Source organism: Plecotus auritus (assembly GCF_963455305.1).
Source record: "Plecotus auritus genome assembly, chromosome: 4".
Taxonomy (NCBI): domain Eukaryota; kingdom Metazoa; phylum Chordata; class Mammalia; order Chiroptera; family Vespertilionidae; genus Plecotus; species Plecotus auritus.
The window spans coordinates 94,833,099-94,854,499 of NC_137775.1; the positions used below are offsets into that span (position 1 = coordinate 94,833,099).

Sequence of the window (21,401 nt, forward strand, 5' to 3'; positions counted from 1 at the left end):
ACCAAATCCCTTCCAAGTCAAATCATCTATGTCTTTAGGTGATGAAAGTTGTAGCCTACCCAATCATTTCTCATGAGATGAAATCTTAAATTATTACACTGTGATATGGGATTTTGGTCCATGGAGATTGGTTGGTAGTAAAGTGTTCATTTTATTTCAATGTAACTAATGTTAGATTCTGAGCCAATCATCTCATGAGAGAAGGTAAACAAACTGCCTAAATACATTTAGACCAGTAGCTCCTCCCACATGGACATAACCGCAGAAGCACTCACGGGAGAGAAGCAGAGCACCACATGCAGGTTCCTCCTGGACCGCGTGATGAAGTACTCGTACAGATTGTCGAAGGTGGGAGGGTGGCGCGGCAGCTCCTTTTTCATCACCGCTATCAGGCCCTGGGTGATCTCGTCCATCTCATCCCGTGCAAATAAGTTGGAGATCTTCGAGGAATGGACAGACAGTGCTCTGCACATTCAGAGTTCCCACGGCCAGTTCACTGCCAGAGTCTGGTCCTCTTCCCCTCCCCCCACCCCCTTCATGTCGTCTTTTTTCGTATTTTCTTTCTGCATCTCCACAGTTACACTGTTGGTTTGCCAGAGATTGTCAAGATTGCAACTATTTATTGAGCAGATTGAGCTGTTTAACCAGGAGCAAATTATGTTTCCCTTTGTCCAAATAGCTATCACTAAAACTCGGTCTCTCCGCCATGGTGATCATGTCTTTAACATGTCCAGTGTTGCCCTCTGTTCTCTGAGTCACTGTCAAGTCTCAATTCTGGCCCCAAGCTGGTTAACCAGCTCATCGCCGGCAAGCATCCACAGACACCAGAGCGCAGGGAAGCGTGAACACCGCAGCCTGACGTTAGGAAGGGTGTGCGCGCAGGGCTGGCTTCTGCGACCCTGGCTTCGGAATGTCTCCTCCATTGCTAACTGATAGGTTGTTCCACTGCACCCAGACTATTGATGTCAACACTGGGATAGACGGTGAACATCTGCATTCCTTCTGGGAGTCTGAGACTTGGGCACCCGTGACTGGGCAGGGAGTGACTACTTGGCCAGTGCCAGTGACAGCATTGGCCTCTGAACCCCAGACAGGCTCCCTGAAGGACAGCACGTGTGGTGGCTCTTTGCTGCTGCAGGAGAAGCACACCCCAATGGCCCTCTGGCGGGAACAGAGACAGCCTGCACGTGTGTTTCTCCAGATCCACCCAATGTGTCTTTGTCTTTACTGATCTGGCCGTGACTCCCTACTGTGTTGCTTTCATAAATGTTATGCATAAGTCCTGCTAATGAAGTACCATGTGTGGGAGGGGTCGTGATGGTGCTGATACAGTGGGGTCAGAAGTGGTAACTCTGACATCTACTTACAGCTCACGGAACCCTTCCAACCCTTCTCTAGTCCTATTAGGGAAGGAGGTGGGTGGGTGGGTGGGTGGATAGATACTTTGCTACTCCTGAAATAAATTATAGGATTAAATTGGAGACTAATCAATCGTATTTAAAATGGAACAAAGCACACACAAAAATCTAGAGATAGGTAGCATTAATTTCACAGGAACTTCAAGAAACTGACCAAATCTCATATGTTAATCACTTCTAAAATGAAAAACATGTAATCATCGGCCTCACTTGCTAACGGTTGCTGAAGGGTCACTGCTTTTTCTATTCAAATATTATGTACATTTTAAAAACATGAGTTTTTTTCCTCTACTTTTGAGACCTACCTCCCCTGAAGACAGCAGGTTGTTAAGATATTCTAGAAACGCCTCATCTTTTATTTCATTGTCAGTAAAGATGAAGGTGATGCCTTTTCCTTCAGCCCCCGCAACTTTGTATAAAAATTTTAAGTCATCTGTTAGGTTACTCACATTATAAGACCTAAAAATAGAAGGGGTAAAAAAAATTAAAATTACAGCATATATATAGTCATAATTTATCTGAAAATTCAATAAAGCCCATGATGATTAGAACATAAATCTGCACCTGCTGCAAGAGATTTAAGTAACAATGTCTGCTAAAAACACAGAGATTAGCCTGGCCAGCGTGGCTCAGCGGTTGAGCATCAACCTATGAACCAGGAGGTCACAGTTAAATTCCCCGTCAGGGCACATGATTGGTTGAGGGCTGGATCCCAGTAGGGGGTGTACAGGAGGCAGCTGATCAATGATTCTCTTTCATCGAAGTTTCTATCGCCCTCTCCCTTCCTCTCTCTCTAAAAATCAATAAAAATATATATTTTTAAAACCACAGAGATTAGCATGAAATAGCTGTATGTTATGGTTCCAAACACACATTCTATTTAACTTGAGAAGTGAGGACTGGGGAACTGACCATCAGTGACTCACGAAGAATAACTGGGACAGGGAAATGAACTTTCATTCCCTGCAATCGGACAGTACTCAGCAACAGATTTTGCCTGAGGGCGAATAGGTATTGCATCTAAAACAAATTTGAAACTTGGGTGAGTTTGGACTGATAAAAAAGTAAAGATAAAATCCTATCTAATAAAAGAGTAATATGCAAATTAGCCACCACTCCGCTACACCCACAAGCCACGCCCACCAGCCACGCCCACCAGCCAATCAGGAACTAATATGCAAATAAACCCAACCAAGATGGCTAGGCCACAGAGAGCAGGAGGGAGGCTTGGGGTTCCCCGGCAATGGAGGAAGCCAAGCTTTCTGCCTGCCCTTGCCGGCCTAGGCCTCCACTCAAGGCTACAAAGTTTCAATGATAGAAGATACATAAACCCAAACAGAAATGGCAGCAGCCACAGAGCTGGAAAGAGCAGGAGGCTAGGGTTGCCCCGGTGATGGAGGAAGCCAAGCTTTTCCCACACCCTGGCTGGCCCAGGCCTCCGCTTAAGGCTACAAAGTTTCAATTATAGAAGATACATAAATCCCCCCAAAAAAGGCTGCCACCACAGAGCAAGCAGAAGGCTTGGCTCCTCTCCAGGCTACAAAGTTTCAATTGTAGAAGATAAATAAACCCCAGATCCAAGGGCCTCCGCTTGGGTAGCCAGGGGGCGTGGCCGGCCTGCAAACCACCACAGGCCCCTCGCCCAGGCTGCCCCATGCCCCAAGGGAACCCCCACCCTGATCTGGGACACCCTTCAGGGCAAACCAGCTGGCCCCCACCCATGCACCAGACCTCTATCCTATCTAATAAAAGAGTAATGTGCAGATTGACCATCACTCCAACACACAAGATGGCTGCCCCATGTGGTCAAAGATCCTGCCCCCATGTGGACACAAGATGGCCACCACAAGATGGCCAGTAGGGGAGGGCAGTTGGGAGAAACCAGGCCTGCAAGGGAGGGCAGTTGTGGGTGATCAGGCCAGTAGGGGAGGGCAGTTGGGAGGGACCAGGCCTGCAAGGGAGGGCAGTTGTGGGTGATCAGGCCAGTAGGGGAGGGCAGTTGGGAGGTTACCAGGCCTGCAAGGGAGGGTAGTTGGGGGCGATCAAGCCTGCAGGGGAGGGCAGTTAGGAGTGACCAAGCTGGCAGAGGAGGGAAGTTGGGGGCGACCAGGCCTGCAGGGAAAGGCAGTTAGGGGTGACCAGGCCTGCAGGGGAGGGCAGTTGGGGGGGACCCAGGCCTTCAGGGGAGAGCAGTTGGGGAGGACCAGGCCTGCAGGGGAGGGCAGTTAGGGGTGACCAGGCCTGCAGGGGAGGGCAGTTAGGGGTGACCAGGCCTGCAGGGGAGGGCAGTTAGGGGAAAATAGGCTGGCAGGGGAGCAGTTAGGCATCAATGAGGCTGGCAGGGGAGTGGTAAGGGGGTGATCAGGCTGGCAGGCAGAAGCGGTTAGGGGCAATCAGGAAGGCAGGCAGGTAAGCAGTTGGGAACCAGCAGTCCTGAATAGAGAGGGATGTTCGACTGCCCATTTAGGCCCAGTAGGATCGGGCCTAAACGGGCAGTCGGACATCCCTTAAGGGGTCCCAGATTGGAGAGGGTGCAGGCTTTGTTGAGGGACACACCCCTCCCCCGTGCACGAATTTCGTGCACTGGGCCTCTAGTTATAAATAAAATTAGTGATAAAGGATATATAGTGGTAATTTGTGCATCTCGCTGAGTGGCTGGATGCACAGAAAGCCTACAGAAAAGATGCATTGTGCAATGTGATATAAAGAACAGAAATGCCATCATTGTGTGGTTACAGATTATGAAAAGAAGACCTTGGTCTCTATTTTCCTGTTTCCTACTAAATGTGTGTGCTGCCAGAGCTGGTGTGAGTGTGAAAAGGAAGCAGACACTTTCTCGAGTGCACATGTAAATCTTCATGAGTAAGCTGAAGACAAAGACCATAAGGAAACCTCACTTGAAGGAGGTTTTACAGTGCAAGGAGTTTCATGTGAGCCACGGGTGTACTGGGGAGACTATGGACCTCGGAACCAGAAGGGCCTGGGTTCAAATCCCCTTTCTCAGCTTTAGGAACATTCCTTCACATTCCTCAGCCCCGTTTCCTCATCTGAAAAAGAAGGGCCTGGGTTCAAATCCCCTTTCTCAGCTTTAGGAACATTCCTTCACATTCCTCAGCCCCGTTTCCTCATCTGAAAAACGAAGGGAATACCTATTTGAAAAGGTTGTGGTGGGCATTAGAGATGATGTAGCTTAAGTGAACCTAGATGAACAAGGAGCTGATTTTTACACTGGGAGCATCAGCTAGCTGCCCTCCGCTGAGGGTAAAGAGTCTCTGCGACCCGGCTATGCCAGAGGCCAATCTCCACAGGCTTTGTTTTCCTGACCCACCAGCAATGCATTGCCACATGATGTTTGAACTATCTGTGAAGCCTGTTTTGAAATGAAATAGAATGTATTTGAAAATAGAATTCAACTGTTTTCATTGGCAAAAGAAATTCCATCAAACAGAGAACACACATTCCTTTAAAATAAATCCCAAGATGGAAATTCACTAAAGAGATGCTTTGCTAAGACACCGCTGCGCCTGTGGGCAGAGCCCAGCTACACCTTCCCGCAGGGGCACCAAGCGGGTGCAGCTCTCAGACACTCTCTGATTGGCCAGTCTCTGAATGGCCCAGGCACTGAGGTCTCAGAGCCACTTTGGCTGTTTTTGTTTGTGTGCATGTGTGTGTGCATGTGTGTGCACGTGTGTGTGCATGTGTGTGCGTGTGTGTGCGTGTGTGTGTGTGTTTTAATGTTTTTTTATTGATTTCTTAGAGAGAGAGGGAAGGAGAGGGAGAGAGAGTTTTTTAATTAAATGGACTGTTATGTATTGTTTTTGTGATATAAGGACACATTCACAACACACCCTTCTCTAGGTCCTGACCCCTCTCCTCTCGTTTCTTTCATAGCTAAGCTTCTTGAGGAGTTTCTAAACTAGTCTCTGTTTCTTCACTTCTATAAAGCGACATGGCTTCTGCACCATCCACTCCACTGAGAGTTGGGTTTTTTTTATATTTTTATTGATTTCAGAGGGAAAAGAGAGGGAGAGAAAGGAACATCAATGATGAAAAAGAATCATTAATTGGCTGCCTCCTGCACGCCAACCACTGGGGATCAAGTCCGCAACCCAGGCATGTGCCCTAACTTGAAATGAATCCTGACCTCCTGGTTCATAGGTGGACACTGAACACCAGCTGAGCTCCACTGAGAGTTTTGACACGGTGACTGTTAGATACCACTTTCATACCCCAGAGAAATTAACTATAGAAAAACATATTGCCTGGTTTTACATTATCTTACCTGGTTAATGTTATCTGGAATATCTGATACCCAGCTATGAAAGAGGCCAATCTCGACAGACTTTGTTTTCCTGACCCACCAACACCCACCAGCAGCGCGTTTCCACATGATGTTCGAACTATTCGTGAAATCTGTTTTGAAATAAAACAGCATTTATCTGAAAATAGAATTCAACCATTTTCCTATCCTTGCACTAAATGGGTCCAAGATTTGACCATGTACTGCCAGACTATATTAAACCTTTTCCTTTTATGATATATCTCAGAATGTCAAAAAGTAAAGTTCGTGTTGATTTTGATTCAAATTATTTCCCTGCCCATCTATATTTTCATCATGAAAAACAGACCAAATTATCTTTCCTGTCCTATTTTAAAACTATTCTGTGTGTGTGTGTGTGATTTTTTAATTTTTTAATTTTTTTTTTTACTTTTCAAACGAATGGATGGGGGAGCTGCGTTTGCCTATCTGCACAACGTGTGGACTCATTGGCTTATTACTCACCAGTCTAACACCTGACTTACTAACAGCTAGCTCTACCACAAATACCACCTCTATCATATCTCTCCCAAAGAAGATTCTTCAAAAGTATCAGAATTCTACTTGCAATGGGAGCAGAAAGGCATTTGTAGAAGGATGAGAGAAACAGCCTTTCTAGTGTTGTGTTGCTTTTCTGTGGTTGATTTCTTCAGTGAGGATAAGTGGTTCAGGTCTAATGCAGGCCAATGGAAGACACTGCTAAAAAGCTGCCTTTTACCTTACTGTCACCACAAGGAAGAAAGTCTAGATGGATCACTAACTTCATTATCACCACTAACAGTAATTTTCAGTGCAAGTCTTCAGCTATCATATCAGTAATGTATTAATTCTATCATTGTATTTTAAAATACGTTAATCCCTTATAGGTTTTGCACCTAGAACACAGTCCCAGGCCCCCAGGAACTAGCCACAGGGGTATTCGAGAATTACTTGTGAAATGAGAAACAGCCCTAGGACATCTAGAAATTCACCAACTTTGCAGACAACAACTGTACAGTTGTTTGTATGGAAAATAATGCCGAAATGAATAAACAATAACACAAGAATAAACTCTGTTTCACATACTCACAACTGTAACCCTACTTTTGCCCCACCCTGTATGATAAACAGAGTTAAATGCTTCCTCTTTATCACCTTTCTACTCTGTGCTCTGACTCCTGGAGAAACTCTGTTTTGATCTACAAATTATACAAATAAACAACTCTTCTCTGTAGCCTCCCAGACTTGGACCAAACCACCCTTCTCCTCGGTGCTGCCTCTAGTTGGATTCTGCTTTTCCATCAGCCCTATATTCCCCCCTATCCCTTTCCCCATCAGTCGGCCCCTCATCTGTAAGCCTGTCATGAGATGGACATTTTAAAAGCATCAACTTTTCCTCTACAAGGAACAGAATTCCCATTATGTCAAAATATGATTTAAGGGGGGAATATTTCTTTACAGGGTTCTCCAGCATACTGTGTAGGAAGCTAAAACTGACTCAGTGCATCAAAAGCTCTGAACACAAAACCCATCAATTTGCCCTGGAAAAATGCCTGCTGTCATACGGTTGAATTCAAATAAGGGATTTCTAATTAAGCCTTTGTTTTCGGAGACAGTGAACGAGCCCAATTTAAGGACACTCTTCTATATGCTACCTGATACTATATATTTATTCTCTCAAGAGGTTTATCTGTGTAATTTACTAAGTTTTTACATGCTCTATTTATGTCAGTAAAAATAGTCCACAGTTAGAACCTTAATAAGATGAGTCATTGCATCTTTAAAAAAGACCAGATCAAGAGATGTTCCTCTAATGATTTCATTGAACTGTTTCTGGTAAAACTGGAGTTTTTCAGACAGAAAGTCATAGGATGGCACCTGTGGGTGGGAAGAGAGAAAAATATAGGTAAGGCCCAAAATTTATAAAAGTATCAATTGTAAAGACACTCCAAAGTAATTCCACAATTTTAAAACGTATTGCATTTCTAAAAATTTGTCATGGATTAGTTGACTTTTTTTTTTTTAATATATTTTATTGATTTTTTACAGAGAGGAAGGGAGAGGGAGAGAGAGTTAGAAACATTGATCAGCTGCCTCCTGCACACCCCCCACCGGGGATGTGCCCGCAACCAAGGTACATGCCCCTGACCGGAATCGAACCTAGGACCCCTCAGTCCGCAGGCCGATGCTCTATCCACCGAGCCAAACCGGCTAGGGCAGTTGACTTTTAATTATTTCCATTTTCAGGGGCCTGAAAACCAACTTTCCAATATGAAATTATTCCTGACTTTTGCCTTCAAAAACCCCAGCATCCACTCCTACCCACGGTAATGAAGGTTGGAATATAACAAATATTTTTCTCAGTTTTTATTTGCTTTTTAATACTGTTTATGCATTTTTTAAAAATACACAGAAGTTTCACATTCTTTATATAGTCAAATTGTTCTGAAATAAATATTCACGTATTTGCTTTGCAAATTGTTTCTCCCCATTTATTTCTTGATCTACATGCACTCCAGACTTACTTCGAGGCCCTTTGGAGTCTTGTTTCAAACTTCATTAAACCTATACATTAATTTAGGAAGCCTAATGAATCATTTAATCAAGTAAAGTTTTATCATGTTTATTCCTAGGTATTTTACATATTTTTGCTGTTGAATAAAATACTTTTATGCTACATTTTCTATCTTGTGATTGTTAGTAAGAGTTGGCAACTTTTTCTGTAAAGGGAAAGATAATGAATATGGTAGGCTTTGTGGCCTTGTGGTCTCTGGAGGCTACTCAGAGCTCCGCCCCTCTGTCCTGTGAAAGCTCTCAGACATTTATAAACAAGTGGGCGTGGCTGTGTCCCAAAACCACTGTATTATGAACCCTGGTACTTCATGTCCGTATAATTTTCACATGACACAATGCTATTATTCTTTTGCTTTTTCCCTACCCACTTAAGAATGTAAAAATCATTATTAGCTCACAAATCTAACAAAACACAGGCAGTCGGTTGGACTTGGCCCATAGACTATAATTTGCTATCCTCTGGTATAGAGGATAGTTACTGAGTTTTATATTTATGTCATACTTGGTCATCTTACTGAACTCTTAGCACTTAAAAGAGATTTTAAATTCTCTTGGATAATATGAAGAGATAATCATATCATCTGCAAATAAAATGGTATTTTTTCCCCACCTGATAATTACATCTATTTTCTTTTTGCCATTTTGTTGCAGTGCCTAGAACTTTCAAACCAATCTATATATTTAAAAGCCTAAGCGACCATTATGACCGGTTGACCAAACGCTCAATGCAGGAGCTGCCCCCTGGTGGTCAGTGCGTTCCCACAGCCAACCTCCTGCAGTCCCTCCCTCCAGCCAGCCAACTTCCGCAGTCCTTCCCCCAGGCTGGCTGGCCTTGACTGGCCCCAATCAGGACTGGGCAAGACCGCCCCATCAGCCCGATCGCCAGCCAGGTTGAAGGACCCCACCCGTGCACAAATCCGTGCAACAGGCCTCTAATACTAAATAATAGTGATAAAATCAGGCATCCTTGTCTTATACCTGACTTTCATGGGATAGCTGCTAAATTTAATTGAAAGAAATATTTTACACTTTGTGTATGATGACATGAATCACAACTCATGACTAATGTAGAAGTTACAGCGACTCCATGGCGAGGCTCCGATATAGGGAGAAATTTCTAGTTAAGTGAGTGATCCTCAAAAAATTCTCTTTAAGGGTGAAAATAAATACCAGTTCATAGATTTTGGGCACTTCAAATAAAGTGTCTTCAGGTTCATCACCAGTCGGTTCAGGCATCTCACGGAGAAAATCTACAAAGTATGGCTCAGGATGAATACACGCTGTCACCTCCGAGTTGATATTTTCTTCAATTGCACGAACAATATGTGCATTGAACCACTGCTCGTCCTCGGGTGTCACAAATCTGCAAGAAGAGACCAGAAGTGAAAATGCAAACATGGAGGCCTCGTTCCTCACCGAGCATGGTTGCTACCTCTCTCCACCTCCTCTGGCCCCATCCCGCACCTCCATCACGTCAGAAAAGGGGAACACTATGTTCTGCCTTCTGATAAGAAGGACCTAACCTATCGAACGGAGTTATAACATTGACAGTGTTACAGAAAATACTGACAAGGAGATCCTCCTTGACCAGACTTAGGCTCCTCCGAATACTCTTCCCTTGGCTTTGGTACTTCCATGCCCTTCTTTGCATCACCCGATTTTAGCACAAATCTTGTTAAGTACATTTAGCCAGAATCCTGCACCCCCAATATCTGATCACCCTCGTGTGTGACCAAATTCCACATTCTCCTTCATCCCCCTGGGGTAACATCTGATCACCTGGCCTGCAAGAATCCTATTTAGGTCCATTTCGCCAGAATCCCCCTATACCTGAGGTTTCCTTTTGCTGATTTTCCACCTGCCGACCTCCCCCATCTTGTTCCTTGCCTATAAACTCCCACTTTTTCCTTGTTGGGTTTGGAGTTGAGCCTCTGCCCCCCTACCGCAAAGCCCCACAGCAGCAATCCCTCTACCTGTCACAACAGTGGCTTTAACCAGTGTCATGAATAATTGTTTTGTTTAACAATACAGGTGAGTCAACTGGGAGAGGTCAAAGGTGCCTAAAACTTGCAATAAGAGTGCAGAAGTGACAGTCAGTGCGGGCAAACATCCTCTTTCTGGGTTTGTGGACACACAGTGCGTGAAGGTCCTTTTCAGACTGACGGTATCAGGGGGAAGAGCGGAGGGTGGTGACTAACACTGGACAAATGTCACCTGTGTGTGAGACACTGTGGTGGCCTTTGCAACTCGGTAAGACTGATATTACCCTCCACGTTTCACAGAGGGGGACACAGGCTCAGAATGATGACTGAGTTTATGTACCAGATTTCACCCCAAAACTACACAGAGCTCCAATTTTTTAGAAAATGTACATAACTAAAATTTGCCTCGGAATGTTATCAACTCTCTTATAATGTGGTGATTTAAAAAGATGTCCTGTTGAATGTGGCACAGCAATCGTTTTAAGGCAACCAGCAGGTGGGAAACAGCATTAATGCTGCAGACGCCCCAGAGAAAGTTAAGACACTATTCCTTACTCCACTGATTCACTCCTCCTTACTCTACACTGATTCACTCCTCCTTACTCTACTGATTCACTACTCCTTACCCTGATTCTACTGATTCACTACACCCTACTCTACTGATTCACTACACCCTACTCTACTGATTTGAGCAGACAATGCAGGAGTTAATCCTATCTAATAAAAGAGTAATATGCAAATTAACCATCACTCCACTACCCTCACAAGCCACGCCCACAAGCTATGCCCACCAGCCAATCAGGAACGAATATGCAAATAAACCCAACCAAGATGGCTACGGCCACAGAGAGCAGGAGGGAGGCTTGGGGTTCCCCGGCAATGGAGGAAGCCAAGCTTTTCACCTGCCCTTGCTGGCCTAGGCCTCCACTCAAGGCTACAAAGTTCCAATGATAGAAGATACATAAATCCAAACAGAAATGGCAGCAGCCACAGAGCTGGAAAGAGCAGGAGGCTAGGGTTGCCCCCGGCGATGGAGGAAACCAAGCTTTCTGCACATCCTGGCCGGCCCAGGCCTCGCTTAAGGCTACAAAGTTTCAATTATAGAAGATACATAAATCCCAATAGAAATGGCTGCCGCCACAGAGCAAGCAGAAGGCTTGGCTCCTCTCCAGGCTATAAAGTTTCAATTGTAGAAGATAAATAAACCCCAGATACCAGGGCCTCTGCTTGGGTCGCCAGGGGGCATGGCCGGCCTGCAAACCACCACAGGCCCCTTGCCCAGGCCACCCCACATCCCAAGGGAACCCCCACCCTGATCCGGGACACCCTTCAGGGCAAACCAGCTGGCCCCCACCCGTGCACCAGGCCTCTATCCTATCTAATAAAAGAATAATATGCAGATTGACCATCACTCCAACACACAAGATAGCTGCCCCCATGTGGTCAAAGATCCTGCCCCCATGTGGACACAAGATGGCCAGTAGGGGAGGGGAGTTGGGCGGGACCAGGCCTGCAAGGGAGGGCAGTTGTGGGCGATCAGGCCAGCAGGGGAGGGCAGTTGGGAGAGACCAGGACTGCAAGGGAGGGCAGTTGGGGGCGATCAAGCCTGCAGGGGAGGGCAGTTAGGGGTGACCAAGCCGGCAGAGGAGGGAAGTTGGGGGTGACCAGGCCTGCAGGGGAGGGCAGTTAGGGAAAAACAGGCTGGCAGGGGAGCAGTTAGGCATCATTCAGGCTGGCAGGGGAGTGGTTAGGGGGTGATCAGGCTGGCAGGCAGAAGCGGTTAGGGGCAATCAGGAAGGCAGGCAGGCGAGCAGTTGGAAGCCAGCAGTCCTGGATTGTGAGAGGGATGTCCAACTGCATAAAAGAGTAATCTTAAACAGGCAGTCAGACATCCCTCGAGGGGTCCCAGATTGGAGAGGGTGCAGGCTGGGCTGAGGGACACACACCCCCGTGCATGAATTTCATGCACTGGGCCTCTAGTCTATTGTATAAACTTTTTGTGTTGTTGTTAATCCTCACCAGAGGATATATTCCCATTGATTTTTAGAGAGTGGAAGGGAGATGGAGAGACACAAAGAGAGAAACATCAATGTGAGAAAGACACATGGATTGGTTGCCTCCCGCATTCGCCCTGACCAGGTCTGGAGACCCGGCTGGAGACTGGGGCTGGGGATCGAGCCTGCAAGTGAGGTAAGAGCCCTTGACCAGAATCAAATCCGGGACCTGTCGGTCCAGAGGTCGACACTCTATCCAGTGAGCCAAACCGTTGAGGGTGACTATATAAACTTTGATATAGCACCTTGAACACAGGCGCTGTGATACACACCTGTCTGCAATGACTCTGTTGCACTCGTGTTTGAAAAGTGACAGGAGAACAGAGATTGAATTACACTCCTCGGCTTTTATGTTTAACATCCCTTGCCAAATTCTGGAAAGATCTCGAAGATTGAAAATGTAATGAAATTTAGAAGGAGTTGGCAGCATCTTCACCTAGAGATGAAAAAAAAAAAAAGTGATACTCATTCACTTTTCAGATAAACTAAAAGTAGAACTGTTTTCAGAACTATTTTATTTCCCAAGTCCTATTTTAAGTTAAATAGGCTGAGCATTAAACCAACGTTAAGTTTATATTTTCATCAGCGCTGATGGAGAAAACACATAAACCACCGTAGAGTGTAAAGGAGCATAAGCCCTTGAATGGGAGGGATTCAAGCATGACACACGGGATGCAGATTCCAGCCCCTGTTCTACCACCACTAGTGGGCTTTGAACAAGTCACTTCCCCTGACTTCTTAAGAACTATGTGAGTCGTGGGACTAAGCATTCCTGGTCATGATTAACCTCATTAGTGTTACTCGGAAATAGGTCCTAACAAAATACGGTGTGAGCTGGTCACCAGGTTCACTTCTCACGTCAACAATGACTGTTCTATAGACTGTCTGGTTAGGGGCCTTCATGAGTTTGTATTTCCACATGTATATCTGCATATTGAAATCTAAGTTCCACGAAGGGGACCCAGGCTCAGTCCACAGGCTTTCATATGTCTGCACACCTGGAATAAATCGGCAGGCTAGTCTGATGCGCAGCTGTTAGTACTAGGTGGTGTTTCTGGGTTTTGTTTGTTTGAACACTAATTTACTTATTATTCCTACCAACTTGTAGAATCTAAACAGGCACAGCTGTAACCATGCCTAGGTGGGGATGAACTTGAGGTGTAGCAGGTGTGGGGGGCACTGCTCGCCATGAGTAGAGTGAATTGATAACATCAGCATCGCTTTCCAAAGCGAAGCTATAATTCTGGAGAAACAGAACAGACTCCACAGGATGAGTTCAGGAGCACACATTTCCTTCTGCTCCCTCGTAGAATGAGCCCTCTCTTTGTTGAACTAGTCCCCCATCGAGTTTGGAGAGCGATTTTCACAGGCTCATTCACAGTGGAAGTAAAAACAGCAGGTAGCAAAGGAGAGAGAAGAGAAGTGTTCTTTCCCTCTTTGCTCATTTCCATGCCGAGCTAAAATGTAAATCATACACTTATGTTACAAATATGCAAAAATAAAGGGACAAGGCCATGGGAATGCTGCTTTTCCTTCTTTGCTGTAAAAGACAGCCATCAGCAACTGGAGTGGCCATTAAAGAGAATTAGGTAAGTGCCTTTCTTTCCCTCTGCTGCTCATTTATTAACCTGCTTCTTTCCTTCTCTTCTAGTATTTCCCTTTAATTTTTGTCAACTCCCTTCTTTTCAGACCTGCTTCTGCTTTAGAGCTACGTTAAGTAATATGAAGGTGAAGCGATATACAGCGAGTGGATTAAAAGTGTGTTTTGTGAAGACGGGTGATTTGAAAAAAATATAAAGAAGGCTGTTTATCTGGGAGTGGGCAGAGGAGGAAAACTTACTTATTTTTCAATGACTATGTTTGAGCACCTCCCACTGCCCTGGGAAGACACCCAGTAAACAAGACCGCTAGGTCTGCTGCCCTCAGGGAGCTTCCGATCTAGCGGGAAGCCAACAATACGTAGGAAATAAGCATATTGATAAACAAACAAATAGACAAACAATAATGCTATAAATCATGGTTAGAAAAAATGGAGTCCAGGACAGAGAATGCCTGAGATGAGGCCACGAACAGGCACTCTGGAGGAAATGATCCAGGAAAGGAAGGTCAGAAGGATGTGAATCAGTCACATGAAGTGGCCTGGCTCTGAGGCGGAGAAAGGCATCGTGGCTGGAGCAGAGTGTGGGAGGGAGATGGGTGAGCAGGGCCAGCTCAGGGCGAGGGCAACGCCCAGCAAGGTGGTGGCTCTCGCTGTGAATGTGACTGGGAACCTACTAGTGCTTTTAAGGAGGAAGGACGCTCTCTGGGTTACTTCCTGTAAAAGGGTTTCAGGACTGTGACAGAACAGACTCAGGAGGGCAGAAAGCAAGCAAGGAGGCTGGCTGGGAAGGTGCTGCGTGGTCAGGCAGGTGATGGAAGCCCCCATCAGGGTTCACAGTGAGGTGGCTCTAAGCTCTCAGCGTGGGGCACATTGTGAAAGCAGGTACTGAAACTTGCGGACCGGCTGGAATCAGGGGAGGGAAAGACAAGTCAAGGGTGGCCCAGTTTTCAGCCCGAGGAACAGGACAGTTGTTGCTGGTAACTGAGATGCACAAGTCTGGGAAGGGTCACATTCAAGGACAATCAAGAGTTCTGTTCGGACATGCTAACTTTGAGATGGTTGTTAGATATCAAAATGGTGACGTCCACTAAGCAGTTAGAAATAGGTCTGGAGCCGAGCAGCGAGGGTGGGATGCAGGTCCTGATTTTGACGCCATCAGCACAGAGAGGTGTTCCGAGCCCTGAGGCCGGATGAGCTTCGGAGTAGAGACTGAGCCCTAGTCAGTTGAGCTCAGTGGATAAAGCATTGGCCTGTGGACTGAAGGGTCCCAGGTTCAATTCTGGTCAAGGGCACATGCCCGGGTTGTGGGCTCGATCCCGTGCAGGAAGCAGCCAATCAATGACTCTCTCTCATTGTTGATGTTTCTATCTCTCTCTCCCTCTTCCTCCTCTCTGAAATCAATAAAAATATATTTTAAAAAATACTGAGACAGAAACCATGACTAGTACCCAGATCAAGGGCATGCCAGTACTTAGAGGGGGTGGAGAAGGGGCTTAGAAAGGTAACCAATGACAGAGGAAGCAAACCAAGTGGATGAGCACCCTCTGAGGCCGAGTGGAGAAAGTGTTTAGAGGGACCGTTTATGTCAAATGCTGCTGAAAGTCAAGTAAGAGGAAGAAGAAATCAGCCTTTAGATTTGGCAACACCGAGTTCTTGGGTGACCCTGATGAGAGCAGTGCAAGTGAAAGCTCGAGCACAGTGGGTTAACGAGGGAACGAAAGGTGAGGAAGTGGAGCCACTAAACTGTCAGGTAACAAGAGGAGCTTTGACAGAAAGACACCAGGAAGACTAAAGCTCTTCATAAAAATGTGTCTAAAGGCACATTAAATTCAGCAATAGCCCCACTGGAAAACAGATGGGTCTTACCACAGAAAATTCCCAGACACTCAGACCGTGCCATTCATTTGGGAGTTTATTTAAAAGAGGCAGAACAGCACATGCAGAGGCCCTGTGCTGCCGGGGAGGGAGGGGGGCGCTGTGTGCAGGAGCATTTCATGAGACATGCCCACTTCCTGAGAATTCTGTCTCTAGAATCCCTGAGCCCACCCCGGAATCGGAGAGGCTGGCCCAGGTGTCGCCGGGACGTAGCTTCCGCACATATGCGTGTAACTGGCCTAAAGAATGGATAGTGAACTATGACAACTAATTCTTATCTCTGCCATTTTCTGGCAAACATATCAACTTTGTTTTTATCTCAGACCTACACTTAATTGCGTTTTCATATGTCTGCCCTAAGCCATCGGCTGACAGGCACAGGTCTGCTGAGCTTTACCTAGGGCACTGACTTGTGTATTAAAATCCAGCCTATTTTTAAGTACATTTCCATCCATTTACTAACTCATGCTCCACCTCTGAGGAACACACATGTTTTGGTTAGCTAAGAATATCTGGAAATCCAAGTATCCACTCAGTCAGCAAATATCTGAGTCTGACATAGTTTGATCGGGGGGGAGGGGGCGGTATGTCTAGGGGGAAGACAGACATACAGAGAGTTACAAATCAAAGTAACAAGTGGAAAAGCAGTGTTTTCATTTCAGCAAAATTCTACTTCCTCTTGGGTGTCATATCTGGTTCATAGCAACACCTCATACATATGGAAATCATCATTCCATCAGCATACGCGCTGCCTGGGAGGAAAAGGCGCCCTAAATCTCTCTGAGCACCTAGTTTGTCTTGCACAAAACGGCATTACCACATGTAATGTGGTGATAACTTCCTGGGCCATGCGCTAGAACTAGGCCAGATCACACTTGACGTGTTTTTATTATTGACCACAGACGACAGTACCTTAGTCCACTGCCACAGCACTCTGCCCGCGGAAACTAGACTTGAAATCATCTCACATATTTCAGGTTTGAACTTTCTACAGGGATCAAAGTATCCGCAGCCAATCACTCCTGAAAAACAACAAACACACACACACACAAGATTAAATTCAAAAGTAAATCATTACAAGACTGACTAGGTGGTGTTAAGAATTTCTCAACGACGTCAGCAGAGGGCCTGGGAAGCTTAGTAGTATGTGCTGAGCATTTTATATGGATTAATTCATTTAACCGTCCCAACATCCTCTGAGAAAGAATTCTCAGTCCCTCTCCTGACTCCAATGGAGCTACTATCTGAGACAGATTGTTCCCATTTTATTTTTTTAATATATTTTATTGATTTTTTACAGAGAGGAAGGGAGAGGGATAGAGAGTTAGAAACATCGATCAGCTACCTTCTGCACACCTCCTACTGGGGATGTGCCCGCAACCAAGGTACATGCCCTCGACCGGAATGGAACCTGGAACCTTTCAGTCCGCAGGCCGATGCTCTATCCACTGAGCCAAACCGATTAGGGCAGATTGTTCCCATTTTAATATGGGTTTAGGACTTGTCCACAGTCACACGGCCTGCGTGTGGGCGAGTCTGAGATTTGAACCCACGTAGCCTGGCTCAGAGCCTGTAGCACAGCACTCGTCCTGGGGTGGAGGAAGCTGGCAAAGGACTTACAGACCACTCCCTCATCCTGCAGGGGAGCAGCCCAGGCCCAGGCAGGTGAAGCAATTGCTCACGGTCAGCGGAGAGGTTGTTGAAAGAAATGGATTCCGCACCCACATCTCCAGACCTGCAGTCAGTCAACACCCCGGCGTGGGCTGGTCCTCTCATGGTTCCCGGGACACACCCAGCACAGACAGTGCGACATAACCGCCCTCAGGAAGGAGGCCTTGTAAGGTTAGAATGTTTGGGGTTCAGACTGCAAAAACAGGGTGCTCTATTCCCCCCGGTGAGATGGCACGCTGCGTGACGTGCTCGGTGCTGAGCAGGGTATTTTCAGGGGAATATGAATGTGAATCGCTGTTCGGAGATTCGGAGCCGGTTGCGGGGGCGGGTTGGGAGGGGGGGGTGCTGCTAAAGAAACTGGGCTTCGTTCACACAGCTGGAAGAAGAGCAGCCTGGAGGGAACATGGAACTGTCCTCCGAAGTCATGGCTGCTGGCGCCAGAGGCCGGGAAGGCCCTTTGCTTCCTGAAATCCTCGGGTTCTGCGTCTCCAGCTTCCTGTGGGGCACGTGTTCTGTGGAAGCGTGGGATCTGGAATCCAAAATCAGGATTAGCACCACGCCTCTACCCTGCACTAGCCACACAGCCCTGATTGGGCAGTTATTCCTCTCTTCTGAGCCTCAATTTCTGGTTTGTTTCCACATGTAACTTTCAATATTAATCACATTGAAGTGTGTATAAACCAGTGTGACAAATGAGCAAATGCTCACATACAGACCACTAGGCTGAGACACACCACATGGCCTGGGACACTAGAAGCCCATTTGTCCATCCCTATCCCTCCCTGAGGTAGCCACCATTCTGACTTGGTGAGAACCATAGCTAGCTTTTCTGATGGCTTTGCCACTTATTTTTCTGAACTTTAACTTTTTTTAACCTTAACTTTTGAAACTTGATTTCATAGAATCATATATTCTTTGGTGACTTGCTTAGTTCACTCAACATGCTACTTCTGAGCTTTATCCATGTTGAAGCATATAGCTGTGTGTGCTCATATTTGCTGCTGTGTGGCATTACACTGTGTGCCTATGCAGCAAGTTATTTATCCATTTTATTGTCAATAAATATTGGGGTTACTTCAAGGCTTTTGCTATCATGAACATTGTTCTGGGGCACAGATGCAAAATCAATTACAGGTGGATGGAGGACTTAAATATGTAAGGCAAAGCTATACAATGCTTGGGAAAAAATACAGGAGACCGTCTGCATGACCTCTGGGTAGAAAAGAACTTCTCAAGTGAGACTCAGAGAGCACACACCGTAAAGGAAAACAATGATAAAATGTTATACAGCTACAAGTGGACCTGCTGGGGGAGGGGAGGGGGAGTGGCTATGGTCTGTTTCACCAGAACCAATGGCTAATCACTCCCCACAGGGCTGGCGGCAAATTGCACGCCCAGTTGCTTTGCGTTCTCACCAATGCCTGATTTTATCAGAATTTTTCATTTTTTACAAATCTAGCGGGTATGATGTGGCATTTCCTTGGTGCTCTAAATCTGCATTTTCCTGAATATTAATGCTTATCACCTTTACATTTGTTTACTTGCTACTTGGTTACATTTTCTTAAAGTACTGGTTTTTTATTGCCCATTTTTTTTATTGAGTTTTGCTTTTCTCTTAATGATTCATAAGATTTCTTTAAATATTTAGAATACTAACTTTTTTGTTTTGTTATGTGGGTTTAAATTTTTTTTCTTCCACTTGGGTCGTATTTTTTTCCTCTATTAATGCTGCTTTTTAGAGGAACCACCGTTCTTAACCTAGTCAAGTTTATCATCCTTTTCCTGTATGGCTTATGCTTTCTGAGTCTCATTTAAACAGTTCTTTCCTACACAGAGGTCTTTCGGATATTCTTTCTTTATTTTCTTCCAAATGTTTTATAAGCTTTGATGTTCATATTTAAATCTTTAATCTATCTGTATTGATTTTATGTTTAGTGTGAAGTAGGAGTCCAATTTCAATGATTTTCCCCTAAGAATTACTAAATATCCCAGGACCACGCATTGAAAGTGCCTTTCCCTTCTGATCTACAGTACCTGCCATGTCAAATAATTAATGTCCACACATTCATGAGTCTGTTTCTCTTGATGTCTTCAAAAACATAATTTTTGATGGTATAGTAAAATTGAACCTAAACTTGGCACTAAAAATTTCATTTTTATTAACATAGCAAAATGCTACATTTGACTTGGTATATTATGTTGTTAACCTATGATCAATGTGCAGTTACTCAGCCCAGATTCCTCTTATTAATCATGCCAAGAAACCCAAAGCACGAATATTGGCTTATCCCTAAAGCTGACCTTCAACAAGGCTATTTCTAAATATTCCTGAGTCTTAACAGGGGCTATAAACATTCTTCTTAGTATTTACTCCCCTCTTTTCTGGTACTTAGTTCTCTATTTCACATAGTTAATCCCCACTTCAAACAGAGCCTTTTATCTCTTAAATAAGGTTTTGCATGGTTTATGTCCATTATGTATGCAATTAAAAAATTAAACACCAAGAAAAGTCATACCAAAGATTTTGTCTATTGAAGCATTTGAAGGCAATGTGCAATTAAACACAGTAAATTGTCTTTTTAAACGTTGTGGAATGTCATTTCGTCCCCCTCCAGGGTGGATCATTGCTGCTATGAGCTGTACATCAACAATAGTAGTGAAGTCTCCAGGCTTATCCAAGCTGTACATTCCTTCCATTTCCATCATTTGTCGCACAATCTCATTGGTTATCTGAAATGTTATACAGGACTATTTTAGTAACATATCGCTATCACATTCCTCCACAGCTCCTATAAAATTAGTACAGATGAGATTAAAAGAAAATATTCAACTCTTACCATTGAAGTGCTTGTAAATGTTAATGATCACCTTCAAGGTTACTCGATTTAACCCATCACCCATAAAATCTAAACCATAAGTTAAATGTGTCTGGTGCAAGTCCAATCTGCTCTTCATCACATTGATAAAACTAATTTCCAGCCGAAGCCGGTTTGGCTCAGTGGATAGAGCGTCGGCCTGCGGACTGAAAGGTCCCGGGTTCGATTCCGGTCAAGGGCATGTACCTTGGTTGCGGGCACATCCTCAGTGGGAGGTGTGCAGGAGGCAGCTGATCGATGTTTCTCTCTCATCGATGTTTCTAGCTCTCTATCCCTCTCCCTTCCTCTCTGTGAAATATCAATAAAATATATTTAAAAAAAACTAATTTCCAAATACACTTAGATGAATTGTGGAATATTTGGTACAATTACAATAGTACTCAAGTTGCAAGTTGTACTATAGATATCTTTCACACTCAAATTCAGCACTTCAAAATACTTACATCAGGATATGGGATGGTTTTACTCCTGAGCTTTCAAAATTATATTACTGAATGTTTGGGTTTGGGTTTTGCATCCTCACCTTATCTTTCCTGCAATCTCTAACATTGCTAAAACTCCCTTCTTATTAAAAATGTTTCCTCTCTTGGTTTCAGAGGCTCAGTTCTTTCCAGGCTCATCTAAAGACTTGGGTAACATCCCAAGCACCATTTTCCACCCATCCCTCACATGTAACTGTTCCATAGGGCTCCATCCTCCTCTTCTCTTCCCACTGTTCAGGGGATGCCACCTCAACCCTATACCCTGAAGAATCTCAACTCTGGAACCCCACCTTCAGGTTCCTTTCTAAGCTCCACACCTCTATGTCCAAATTCCTACTGGGCATCCCCCAATTTGAGGCACACAAGCACCTCAAATATAGCAGTCTTTCATTTAACAAACATTTAATGAATAATTTCTGGTAGCATAGACAGACGTCCCTGTCATTCTAGTAGTGGGAGAGAAAAAAAAATTATATATATATATATATATATATATATATATATATATATATATATATATATATATGAAACGGTATATTATAAGTCTTTTTGGAAAAAAATGAAGCAGAGAA

At 44.8% G+C, this 21,401-nt stretch overlaps 1 protein-coding gene across 1 annotated transcript in view; it reads right to left on the reverse strand.

The window, feature by feature from the left end:
- DNAH8 (dynein axonemal heavy chain 8) overlaps positions 1–21,401 on the reverse strand; it is a gene marked incomplete at its 3' end in the record, with an annotated part of 280,160 nt that overhangs the window by 101,032 nt on the left and 157,727 nt on the right. Inside the window, exons 53-60 of the mRNA XM_080664997.1 lie at positions 19,988–20,201; positions 16,713–16,822; positions 12,598–12,761; positions 9,460–9,652; positions 7,471–7,593; positions 5,701–5,831; positions 1,724–1,877; positions 276–440 (exon numbers count right to left, since the gene is read on the reverse strand). Of these exons, the coding sequence (XP_080521123.1) occupies positions 276–440; positions 1,724–1,877; positions 5,701–5,831; positions 7,471–7,593; positions 9,460–9,652; positions 12,598–12,761; positions 16,713–16,822; positions 19,988–20,201 (1,254 nt within the window). The remainder of the gene's footprint in view (positions 1–275; positions 441–1,723; positions 1,878–5,700; positions 5,832–7,470; positions 7,594–9,459; positions 9,653–12,597; positions 12,762–16,712; positions 16,823–19,987; positions 20,202–21,401) is intronic.